At 43.6% G+C, this 12,285-nt stretch overlaps 1 protein-coding gene across 7 annotated transcripts in view; it reads right to left on the bottom strand.

Annotated features, from left to right (window-relative positions):
* Nucleotides 1–1,790: 1,790 nt before the first annotated feature.
* The window catches only part of LOC119966096 (RNA-binding motif, single-stranded-interacting protein 3), a 1,648,548-nt gene continuing 1,638,053 nt past the window's right edge, over nucleotides 1,791–12,285 (bottom strand). For 4 of the 7 annotated variants that reach the window (XM_038797302.1, XM_038797300.1, XM_038797299.1 and 1 more), the window contains 4 exons: nucleotides 7,308–7,388; nucleotides 6,493–6,531; nucleotides 3,267–3,394; nucleotides 1,791–2,833 (listed from right to left, as the gene is read on the bottom strand). In XM_038797302.1, coding sequence (XP_038653230.1) covers nucleotides 2,827–2,833; nucleotides 3,267–3,394; nucleotides 6,493–6,531; nucleotides 7,308–7,388 — 255 coding nt within the window. In that variant the 3' untranslated portion in view covers nucleotides 1,791–2,826. Of the gene's footprint in view, nucleotides 2,834–3,262; nucleotides 3,395–6,492; nucleotides 6,532–7,307; nucleotides 7,389–12,285 lie in introns of those variants that run through there. The other 3 variants (XM_038797304.1, XM_038797306.1, XM_038797303.1) reach the window with 2 other exon arrangements.

The raw sequence follows: 12,285 nt of genomic DNA on the forward strand, positions 1-12,285 counted from the left end.
CACAGTCTCACTTCTGTTGCTTCAATGTTGGGAATTATTGAAACAAAACAACATAATATTTACTTTCCAAATATTTCATCTATCTTACAAGAATTTTGAAAAATATTAATTGAATTAGATTTCAACAACAGGGCTTTGTAACAGACACACAAAAAAATGGACACTATTCAAGAAGCCGTAAAAAATAAGACATTTTAAAGTCACTTTTCTGTGAAATTACTCTCTGGGCATTCTGAAAAGACTGAGCTATGATTTAGAATGTACATAACATCGATTGTATTAGAAATATGATTGAAATCCATCTTGGATGGGCTGACACAAAAAGATACAGTCCCATGAACAGTATTTCAGACCTGTGGTGAGAGCTACCACATTAATTGTGTCTTTAGAGAGGAGGTGAATTGCTTATTGGCCATTACAGGACATCTTATTTTGGTTATGTTCATTGGTTGATATGTCCTATACTCCATTTCAAGTACATTAATCACATATGCCAACACTTCAACCCTTGCCCTCCTGATTTTCTCCCCCTCCTTGTAATCCCTGATTGTCAGCAATATCTTTCATTTCTCGAAATCAGAAGGGAAAGGGCCATTTTTATACAATTTATCACATTTCGATTGTTAATAAATCAGAACCAGCCTTTACCCAAATCGTTCCCTTTCTTCTTTACCATAACATTCCATAGGGAACATGGCCATGAAATGAATGAAGTAGCTCTAAATGACAGCAGTGGCATGTTGCAGTAGCAATATTTACCTTTCAGAATGGGAAACACAACTCTGTATTTTGCACAATATATTTGTGGACACAGACAAATATCAAAGACACAGAGACATTTTTCCACCACTAAAATGGTGTCACTTCTTGTCTGGACCCCAAAATGGAGTCTATGATCTGCTTCATTTGACAGTACACATACTATCAATACAGCTCGAGCACAAAGTCATTCCTTTGACTTACAAAGAAATCATATTTGAACATTTTAATATCAGGTTTTGATCTTAGTCGAGTATAAAAGTGGCTCGTCACTGGGGCAGTGGCTGGCCTACCTGTCACTATTGTGTGCAGGATTAATTAACAAAGTCTCCAAGTCTGGGCATATAGCAACTATTTCTAGACTGCTAATGACCTGATGTGTACCTGTACATCTCATCAATGTCCTGTTGAGGCAATCTGCACACAAGAAACGCTGGGCACAATAAAAAAAAATGGGAGAAAAATTGAAGCTTTGCAAAATGCTGGATAACAGCTGCTCAGCACACTAGGAGATGGCATAGACTGAGGTAGATAAATGAGCTATCCAGATGCATAAAATATGAAGGAAGACTGAAAAAGTAATACACTTTGCAAAGGTAAACACAATGCACATTTACAAACACGTGTTAAGGCCAAAGTCAGGACAGAAAAAAAAAAACTATATTTTACAGAATTAATCCTTCTTTCGATGTACATGGATTTCTCTCCCCCCCCCCCTCCCCCCCCCCCCCCCCCCCCCCCCCCAATACCAGTGCACCACCTATATTTTTAGATAAACATTCTTACTGTGTATGAGTTATTAGAGAGTAACCAGTGGAAGAAAAGTTTAAAGAAAGTAAAGAAAGAACTGGTCCGGCCATGTAGGTCAAATAAAGATTTAAAAAACAACAGAAAAAATCTCTAGCTTCTTGACTGCTTTAGGGTGTCACTTCATCTTTGGTATAAAATAGGCCATCCTTAGGCTGCATTTGATCCACAACTATGAAAATTAAAGACTACAGAAATTGTCCACAATTTCTTCAATCTATTGCTTTTGCTTTGATTTCTTTTTAACCATAAGCTCCTATCTATCTAGTTCGCACCTTTTACTCTTTAGCTTGCATCTGCAAGGTGACAAGCAAAGCAGACTAAAAACATTTTAAGCTAATAAAAAAGATTGCAAATATAAAGCACTAATTCTGCTGCTAGCAATTATGCTTTGTAAATAAAACAATCTGCCTGAAGCGATAAACTGCATTCTGTACAATGCAGTAAATTTTCTTTTTCAAAATCGCAAAACGTTTCAGCCTTCTGCAAATTGTCAGTTTCCACTGCTTTAAGACAAAATTCATTAAAAGTCTCAGCAATTTTTTTAGATTTTGTCAGTTGTCCTTGTTCTTTATCAATAAAACCATGTTCTTCTGCAAAAGAAGACAAGCACATTTTTTTTTGTTTTTTTTTGTTTTAACCTGTACAGCTTATTAGCATTTACCTCCCTATAAAGTTAAGCTTTTATCAAATTCTTGCACCAACCACTTGGTCCAAGCACATAATTTCAATCTAGAATTTCTAACGCAATGTTGACAGCTGGCTTTGAGAGCCTGACGTCTTCAAAATTAAGGCAATTAAGAGTCAAGGTAAATCTTAGCTAAACGTTTCTGAAAAACCTACAAATTAATAAAAGACATGAAAAAAAGAGTAGCTTAATATCAGAGGAAGACCATAAACTTTCCTAAAACACTGCAGCTTCCTTCCTCTTCCAAACTTGTCAGTCTTACAGTTCTAAGTCTATCTGAACATACAAATCATTTATATTTTACCTGTTCATCTGAATGAAAAGTCAAAACAATTCCCTTTTATGGGATTTACTTTCTCTTTTAAAAATAAGCTTTTATAGCAAAATTAAACTGTCAGACTACATCACTGAACCATTTGCACAGCACATAAAAACACTTTTTTTTGTCAGGTAAGGTAGGAAATAAAAAGCATTCATTCGACGCCTGTGCAAACTGGAAGCCACCTTCATATTTACTGAAGTTTCCTGGTTCAAGGCAATTTTCAGCTCATGATTCTTGTTTTCTGCCCTGTTTACTGTCTGTAGAAAAAAGAAAAAGAAAAGAATGTCAGATGCCACATAAGGAAAGAATAATGTCCTGTTAACTAAACCTGGCATGAAGAATCCCACATGAACACAGACAAAATCATTTTGGGTAAGATTGCAAAATAAGACATGTCTATTTTGTTCCTTCTTTCCTTGAATAGACTGGCTTATGCTGCTGGTGGCTTGCACTGCCGCTTTTCCCGCCCGCCGTTGGCCTTTGCCGATTTCCGGGAAAACTACACCTTATGGGTGGATTTTCCAGCCGTACTCGCCCAGCGACAGGAAATTCCCGCCCGAGGTCAATGGACCTTTATGTGGTCCACATCGCGCCCGTGGTGATCTTGCGGCGGGCGTGGGTGAAGAATCCAGCCCCATGTTTCCCTATTGTCCTTTGCCTCTTTCATTGTCTATGTATCCAATCACTTACTTAGCTTGTTGGTAAGAATAGGTAGGCGCATGATCATTGGTCGTTTCCACTGGTATCTGTTGTTGTTGGCCACTGGCTTCCTGTGATGAAGGTGCGACCGTCTGTGGGGAGGTATCAGCAACGACACCCTGAAGTTAAGAAGGAAGCAAAATTGTATGAGACCTCGACTCACCTCCATGAGGGTGATTATAGTTCACCATAGTCTCTTACAATGAAAGAAAACCAGCATCAGCAATTTAGAAAATAGCTTTCCTTCCCCTTCACTGCTAAATGGAGATTATGTGACTTAAAATGGGTGACAGCAAATAGCATGTTTAGCATCTCTCCCATTTTAAAAATCCGGCTTCCAAAGTCAAAATTCCCTCAATTGTTCAGCTGACCTCTCCTGTGGACATCGTTCATAATTTCTTGTCTCGAGCTCCTAACCCTTAAAATCATTAGCTTATCGCTGACCAATTTTACGTTGATTCAAGCTCATAACTCTTGCACCCTCCTGCAGAAGAAGCTTTGAAACAAGACTCTTGTCTTATTGGATGAATTAACTGATATAAAATATCCATTAACTTTAATTTTCTCTGTTCCTTTTTCTGTGATTTTAAAATTCAGAATTGTGTCATCTCTCACTCTTCATTTTCTAGAAGAATACAATTTTTCTCCCTCGTCACAGCGACAGAATGGCTGAATTCCAGGAATTATATTGATTGGTGTCCTTTTTATTTCCTAATGCATCAATTTTTATTGTGAAAGTATAACCGAAATTAAATACAAAACCTGAATAAAGTCCCATTAATAGGTTGTTCAGGGCTACTTTCAAACAATTTTAATCATATTTTTCTGATCTAGATACCAATGGACAGCATATGTGCAGCGGTATTTAAAAAAGCTATCCGTATATTTGTGTGCTACTTTACTTTGTTAAACATAAACACAAAAAGGACAACATTAGAAACCTCTTTCACCTATGACTGTTCTGAATAAGATGAAATGGATTGCACAGTAGCTTAGAACAATGTCCTTTTAGAATCGGGGCTGAAATACAGTCCACTCTAGCAAGGTTAAATTTTGCCCCACCGTTGGTTGTTAGGGTCCTAAATGAAATGAGTTGAGGCATTTTCTACCAGCTTCTAGGCAGGCCAGGACCACAGCACACATCTAAGTACAAATTGACATTTTTTAAGCAGGCAATCTTACTAAGAAAGACATCAGGTTTGGCTCATGAGGGAAGTGGAAAATAAAATCACAATGAGAAGTATCAACATGGTTTAAGACTCAAAGCATATTTAGCAGGACGGAATAAGGGATGTGTTAAACCACATTTTGAAATGATTTTATGCAAACAGCTTTTCCATTTCTAGGACTAACGAACATAACAGGTGGAATTTAATGGTCATGGGGGTGGATCTGTCCACCGGCTAGACAGCCTGCAAGGACCCACTGCAGCCATTCTAGATCCATCCCTGGACCTGATTTAACGCCAATCAGGCACTTATCTGGTTGGTGACAAGGTCTTCATCAACTTCAGGGCTAATCTCCCACTTCTGATAGCAGCCAGCCAATCGAAGGCTGGCAACAATCTACTACTGGAAGCTGCATAGGCCCAGGCTTCAGGATCATTGTTGGCACCCTGAAGGAAAGGCAGAATTCACCAGAGCCAGTCATCTGGCAAGGAAGAGAGAGGGGAAGGGAGTTGGTTTAAAGGGTAGGTGGGGATCTTCCAGCGTGGCCAGGTATTGCTGCCAGTGGATCGCTCTGTTGAGCATGAGCTGCCCAAGTAGGAGGAGTACTCCCCAATAGGCTGCAGGCCCAGTTGTCCATGGCCCCCAAACCTTGGTTAGACCGCACTCGAGGACCGTGTGCAGGTTTAGTGCCCTTACCTTAGGAAAGATCTTATTGCCATTGAGGGAGTGCAGTGAAGCTTCACCGTACTTGTCCCTGGATGGCAGGATTATCCCATGAAGAGAGTTTGGGGAAACTGGGCCTATATTCTCTAGAGTTTTGAAGAATGAGAGGTGATCTCATTCAAACCTACAAAATACTTAAAGGGATAGGCAGGGTAGATGCAGGTCAGATGTTTATCCTGGTTGGGGAGTTTAGAACCAGGGGACATAATTTCAAAATAAGGGGTAAGCCACTTAGGACTGAGATGAGGAGAATGCTTTTCACTCAGAGGGTGATGAATCTTTGTAATTTTCTACCCTAGCGGGCTGTGGAAGCTCAGTCATTGAGAATGTTTTACCACAGATTTTGACAGATTTCTAAATACCAATGACGTAAAGGAAGATGGGGATAGTGCGGAGGGGAAAGGCATTGAAGTGGATGGTCAGCCACGATCGTATTGAATGGCAGTGCAGGTTTGATGGGCTGAATGGCCTTCTCCTGCCCCTATGTTCCCACCTGCCACTGGTACAATACTGGTAGCGACAGAACGAGGCCCTTAAGTGGGGGAGTTGGGAAGTCAAAGGAATCTTGTTTGGGGGGGGGGGGGGGGGGGGGGGGGGGGAGAACGGGTGGAGCATTAAATTCCACCCAACTGAAAAACAGAAATGCAGTAAATGCTGCTGTTAAAAGAGAAATATAAAGGATGATAAATAGGGTTGAAGAAACAGACAACATAACTGTGATTTGGTTAGATGGGACCAGAATTAGTTAAGGGATTTGAAAGTGGGATGCCTGGTAAGACAAATCACAACATCAAAGATCACTGCATTCGATGGTATTGGCATTATAGGGGCGAAGGGGAAATTCATAGTCAAGAAATAATTTGATTTATAGAAGGAGAGCTGAAGCCGGACTTCAAAGTCAGTCTTAGTTCAGTTCAATCTTCTCAGAAAAGTTTCAAACTGAACAGGATGTGCTCATTCTCAGAGTTAACTCTATAATCCTGTCAATCATGAAAATCATAAAATATTTTTAAAAGTTAAGTAATGCCAAACAAATAATTTCATTAAAAAATATATTTGTGCTAGCCAGTAATATAGTCCACTGGCTCATCATATGTCAAAGGCTATGAATGGACATGGCATTCATCATTTTTGATGATCAAAGGGAGGAGCTGGGTAGAGCTACTCACAGGGACAGAAGGAATACCAGACAGCAAACCATATGGGTTACTCCTGTAGTCTTTTAGCAGCAAAATAAAGATAGAGATAGAAAGGTGAGATGGAGGAGAGGGGAGGGGAGAGAAAAAGAGAAAGAGAGAGAGAGAGAGAGAGAGAGTGAAGCTCACCCAGTCAGCCCAGGGTATAGTGCACAAATCAAACTGAACCTAAAGAAGGCGAAGAAAAGTTACTTTAAAAAAATGGAATAACATATTTTCATGACGGAGAACAAACTGCTGAGCTTTATTTTGATTTTTTATCAGACGGGGATAACTATGGAGACTGAAGACTTTTTTAAGTGAACAGTGTCAGCATTATAAGCACACACATGATTCAACAGAGACTAAAGCCTTCTCTCTCCTCCTGCAACTTTGGCGGGATTTTCAACCACCTGCCCCCCCACAATCCTCCATGGCATGTTTTCCGCCAGTGGGGGCAAGCCCTCCATTGGCCGGACGCAGGATATTTCAGTCCCCCCCTGATGTCTATTGAGTTTTGCATGACCCGCATCCTCTGCTGCCGGGGAACCCACCGGGGGCGGGCGCCATCGACGGGACAGAAAGATCCCGTCAGCGGGAAGGGTCGGAAAATTCCACCCCAATGCGTCTGATCGTCAAATTGAGAAAAGAATACTCCCTACTGCAACCATTACAATTTCCAGTCCACACATCAACCGTCCCTTGACCTTTCAAAGTGAGATTGCCAATCAAGTGCCTCAGATCCATTGAGAGCTAGATTAAAACTGCTTAAACCCATTTCACATAGGATCCTCTGAGACAAGAAACAGAAAATCTTTCTTCTCATCAGTATGGGTTAGATTTGGTGCCTAATTTTAGGATTGTGATAAGCTTGATAACAATTATGCATCTAAAATATTGTGTAATAAATAAAACTGCACAATTGAGCCATGCATCACACAAGAGAGGAGGGTCCATATACTCACTTCAACAGGGACAGCTGCTGGAGGCACAGGAGTGTACTGGGGAATGTAGGTCCCTTGCATAGGTGCTGCAGCAGTCATGTACTGCAAAAAAAAAAGAGCATTACTAGAGGGTTTTTTGCTGCTTGGATCAAAGAACAATAAAGTGCATTTAAGAAGTCTACAGTAAATCATGAGGTAAAAGACAAACGGGAAAATACGAGAATGCAAGATAACTGAACAACTTGGACACAGAGGTTCTTGTTCTGCAAATTTTACCCAAGTAATTCCAGAGTTTCCTGAAAAACGTAGTAAATCTCTGGCCATCAATTAGAAATTCTGCCTCGACTACAATGTTGCATGTGTGAGTATGTTTGCAAAAGACAGATGACACAGGCTAAATATTTTGAGCCTTATTATTCCACCGTGCCATCACACAGACCAGGTGAATCAGAAGAATTTAACTCTTGGCTTGCCAGCAAATTCCTGGTACCTTGGGTCAGTTGTCACAGATCATAGATCATATAAATTACAGCACAGAAGGAGACCATTTGGCCCATCGAGTCTAAACCTGCCCCTGAAAGAGCACCCTACCTAAGCCCACACCTCCACCCTATTCCTGTAAACCAGCAACCCCACCTAACTTTTGGACACTACGGGGAAATTTAGCGTGACCAATCTACCTAATCTGCACATCTTTGGACTGTGGGAGGAGACCAGAGCATCCGGAGGAAATTCGGAGGAAGCAGACACGGGGAGAATGTGCAGACTCGGCACAGAGAGTGGCCCAAGCTAGGAATCGAACTCGGGTCCCTGGTGCTGTGAAGCAACAGTGCTAACCACTGTGCTACCATGTCCAACCCTAATTAGTTTGGTTTATCTTCCAAAATACCGTTCAATTAAACAAGCTGTTGTAATATTAATTTTTTATTGTAACATTAAACTCATAACACTAAATTATGCATGTTCAACACAACTTAAACTAAAAATAAAAATAAATACTTTCAACCCGCTTGCCAACACATGGTTTCTCCTTTTGTTTTTTTCTCCTCTTACCTATAACTATTCAATTTTTCAACGTTGGGTTTATATTTTGCTACTTCATTTATTGAAATATTCCCCAGAAATTTCAGGTTTAAGGTTTTGTGTCACCTTGGACAAAGATTTCGGGCGCGATTCTCCGCAAATGCGGAGAGTCGTAAAGGCTGCCGTGAAACTGGCCGTGTTTCACGGCAGCCTCCGTGCCCCCTCCCGGGACCTGATTCTCCCCCCCCCCGGTCGGGGCTAGCAGCGCGGCCCCGCTAAGCACGGCATCGCAGGCTTAGCGACCGTCGCTAAGCCCGCGCGCCAAGGGTCATGGCGGCTGATGCACACGATGACGTCAGCTGCGCATGCGCGGATTGGGCGGCTCCAACCCGCGCATGCGCAGATGACGTCATCACGCATATGCGTCAAACCCGCGCATGCGCGGGCCGGCATGCCCCTCAGCTGCCCCGCGGACTGATCCTGCGGGGCGGCGGAGGAACAACGAGTGCGCGGGTTTCAGACCCGCTGCCCGCGATCGGTGCCCACCGATCGCGGGCCCATGTCACCCTTGGCACGGCCGAAACACGGTGGGCCATGGTTGTCGGGAACGGCACTTTGCGGTCGTTTTCACGAACGGTGAGAGCAGGTGTGTTTGCGTTCGTGGAAACGGCCGTAAAGGCCTGGGAACTCGGCCCATCGGCCTGGGGAGAATCACTGTTCGCCGTAAAAAACGGCGAGCAGCGATTCGTGTCGTGGGGCGGCCATGGGGGGGGGGGAGAGAATAGCGGGAGGTCGGGAAAAATGTCGGGAAGGCCCTCCCGCTATTCTCCGACCCGTCGTGGGCAGCGGAGAATCACGCCCTTCCTCTTTGCAGTGAAAGCATGAGAGTGTGTTTTTAATGGGTTTGTTATACATAACATTGCAATGCAATATTCTCCACCCTCCCTCAATATAATTTCATGAATCTCTTGCCTTTCAGCCCTTTAATGTCAAGATTAGAATATATTTACTGAAGATGTGAAGAGATAATTCTGATCATTTTAATGTACCAAAGTAATGTATCAAGAAGCAGGGATGGTACGCGTATATTTTATAGCACCCTGTAAAACCAGCTAGATCTTAAATAATTAAACTGGTCGATGGTAATAGAATTTATTACTTATTGAATCATTCCCTTTCTGAAATTTTAAAAAGAGCGGCATCTTTGAATATGGACTCATGCAAAGCATGGAATCATATTACCATGGAATCATAGTACCATCTCAAACTATAGGGGCAGCAGGGTAGCATGGTGGTTAGCATAAATGCTTCACAGCTCCAGGGTACCAGGTTCGATTCCTGGCTGGGTCACTGTCTGTGTGGAGTCTGCACGTCCTCCCCCTGTGTGCATGGGTTAACTCCGGGTGCTCCGGTTTCCTCCCACAGTCCAAAGATGTGCGGGTTAGGTGGATTGGTCATGTTAAATTGCCCGTAGTGTCCTAAAAAAAGTAAGGTTAAGGGGGGGGGTTGTTGGGTTACGGGTATAGGGTGGATACGTGGGTTTGAGTAGGGTGATCATGGCTCGGCACAACATCGAGGGCCGAAGGGCCTGTTCTGTGCTGTACTGTTCTATGAATCTATTCTATTCTATATAGTAAAAGGATTCATGGGATGGCGGCCCCCATGAATCGCACGTGGCGGGCCAGGATGGCCAAGATGGCAGCCCCTGTGAGTCGCACATGTTGTGCGGGCTTGGAGATGGCTGCCCCCACAGAAAGCACAAAGCCGATAACGCGGCCGGAGGGGGCGGAGCCATCAGATACGCTGCCACACTGCGGGATCCGCGGGCCTGTGAGTCTGAGGGTCGGGCCTGCGATTTAGAGTTTTTGGATCTGGCCAAGCAAACATTAGCAAAATGTCCTTTTCTCCCGCAGTCACTGCAGTTCGCGTTCCGGGCTGGGCAGAACTGCCTGGGTTGTTGAGGCTGACCGCAGAAATAACAGGGTAGACCCCCATTGTGGGCGGGCAGCCGCGCGGTACAGGCCTGGGGTATTCTTTGGTCGGGGGTCCACGAGGGGGTTGCGTGATCGGACGGGAACGCGTTAAGGCTTTAGAACGCTACTTCCAGAGAGGAGGCTAAGTTTACCGTCTCTTCCAGGTCTAGGGTACCTTTTACGAGTAGGCGCTGTCTCACGTAGTTGGACCTGACTCCAGCCACGTAGGTGTCCCGGATGGCGAGGGCCATATGCTGAGTGGCCGAAACGGCCTGGTAATTGCAGCTTCGTGCAAGGACTTTGAGGTCGCGTAGGTACTCTTCCAGCGATTCCCCGGGACGCTGGCGGCGAGTGGTGAGAAGATGCCGCGTGTACACCTTATTCACGGGCCTTACATAGAGGTGCTCTAGCATCGCGAGGGCGGCTGTGTAGGTGGAGGCTTCCTCGAGATGAACAGAGATTCGATGGCTCACCCGTGAGTGGAGGAGCTTGTGTTCGTCGGAGACAGAAGGCGAGGAGGAGGCGGCGAGGTAGGCCTTGAAACAGCGGAGTCAGTGTGAAAAAACCTCTTTCGCCTCCGCGGCCTGTGGATCGAGTTCCAGTCGGTCAGGTTTGAGGGCCGATTCCATAGTGGTGTTGTAGTTGATTAAATTGATGCGACCATCAATTCACACAAAACCAGGAGTAGAAGTAAACTGGCTTTAATCAACTAGAACAGTGCCTGCCTGTGAATTATCTGTTAGTGGGAGCTGCCTACAGGGCAACTGCTCTTTATACCTCCCCTCAAGGGGTGGAGCCAGGGGCGGAGCACACACAGGCCCCAATATGCTATATTATAGGTAATACCATACAATGGTCCATAGGTGGAGCCCACATGGGCAACAGCGTAATACAGATAAGCACATGGTGAATTGTTACAGCAATACATTCACCACAACACTTGTTCCCATTCTGCAGATCGGCATGCCCTTTTATGTGTACCATCTGCACTACACACCATTTTCCATTTGGGAGAGCAGAAAGGACACGTGCTCACTGGTTTCTTTGTCAAAGTTCCTTTGCAGTTGGCCACTTGTGAAATTGTACAGGCAGCGGAAATGTCCACTGATTTCCCTTTTCTGCCTGTTGGGAAGCTGCTGGGCTCCATTCTGTACGATTCTGTTGAAGTTAGGAACTTATTGTGGATTATATCAGTGTTGCATTTAAGATCCCAAAGAAAATTCACTGAGATTTGTTCTCAATACAGATCCTAGTAAGAAGGGGAGAACAAGTCAAAGATTCAGACTTTATCATTATAGCCATCTTCACTTATACATTCCGAGGGTTCAGTGCCGGAAGAAGAGTCTCACTGCACTCGCCTCCTCGGGCTATCTCTCTGGTGCAATGTGCTCTGCGCTGAGCTGCCCACCAAGTTAATGCTGACCAAAATCCAAACATTGTGATTATTTCTGCAGCTTGTCAGAAAAATAGTGTTTTCTTTTGTATCAATTTATTTGAATTTGAATGTTTCTAATTGAGGCAATATTTCAAAAACAAACTGCAGAGGAAAGTAAATTAAAAAGAAAAGGGTAAATATGCGAAGTTAGATCCCTCGTTAGGATGAAAAACGACAAAGCTTTTAGGATACCACCATCTTGGATCTCAAGTTTTGTCACAGTTCACCACCTTTCCACTGCAGGAAATGGCATCAGAGAGTAGAAAACTCACTATATGCCAAGTTAAATACACAGCCATACCCTGGGCCTCTGGATTATTAGTCCAGCGACTATACCACAAGGCACTGCTACCCCTTAATGTCGAATGAGCTACAGTGTGGGAAGTTGGAAACTTTGTACATCTTTTGATATTTATTAATGATATAAATTGTTGTCCTGGGTGTACATGGCACAATTTCAAAATATTTGGATGACACTAAACTTGGAAGTATTGTGAATTTATTGTGAACTGCGAGGAGGGCAGTATAGATTATAGAACTTCAAAAAGGACATCGACAAGTTGGTGGA

This window comes from Scyliorhinus canicula, chromosome 5, assembly GCF_902713615.1.
Source record: "Scyliorhinus canicula chromosome 5, sScyCan1.1, whole genome shotgun sequence".
Taxonomy (NCBI): Eukaryota; Metazoa; Chordata; class Chondrichthyes; order Carcharhiniformes; family Scyliorhinidae; genus Scyliorhinus; species Scyliorhinus canicula.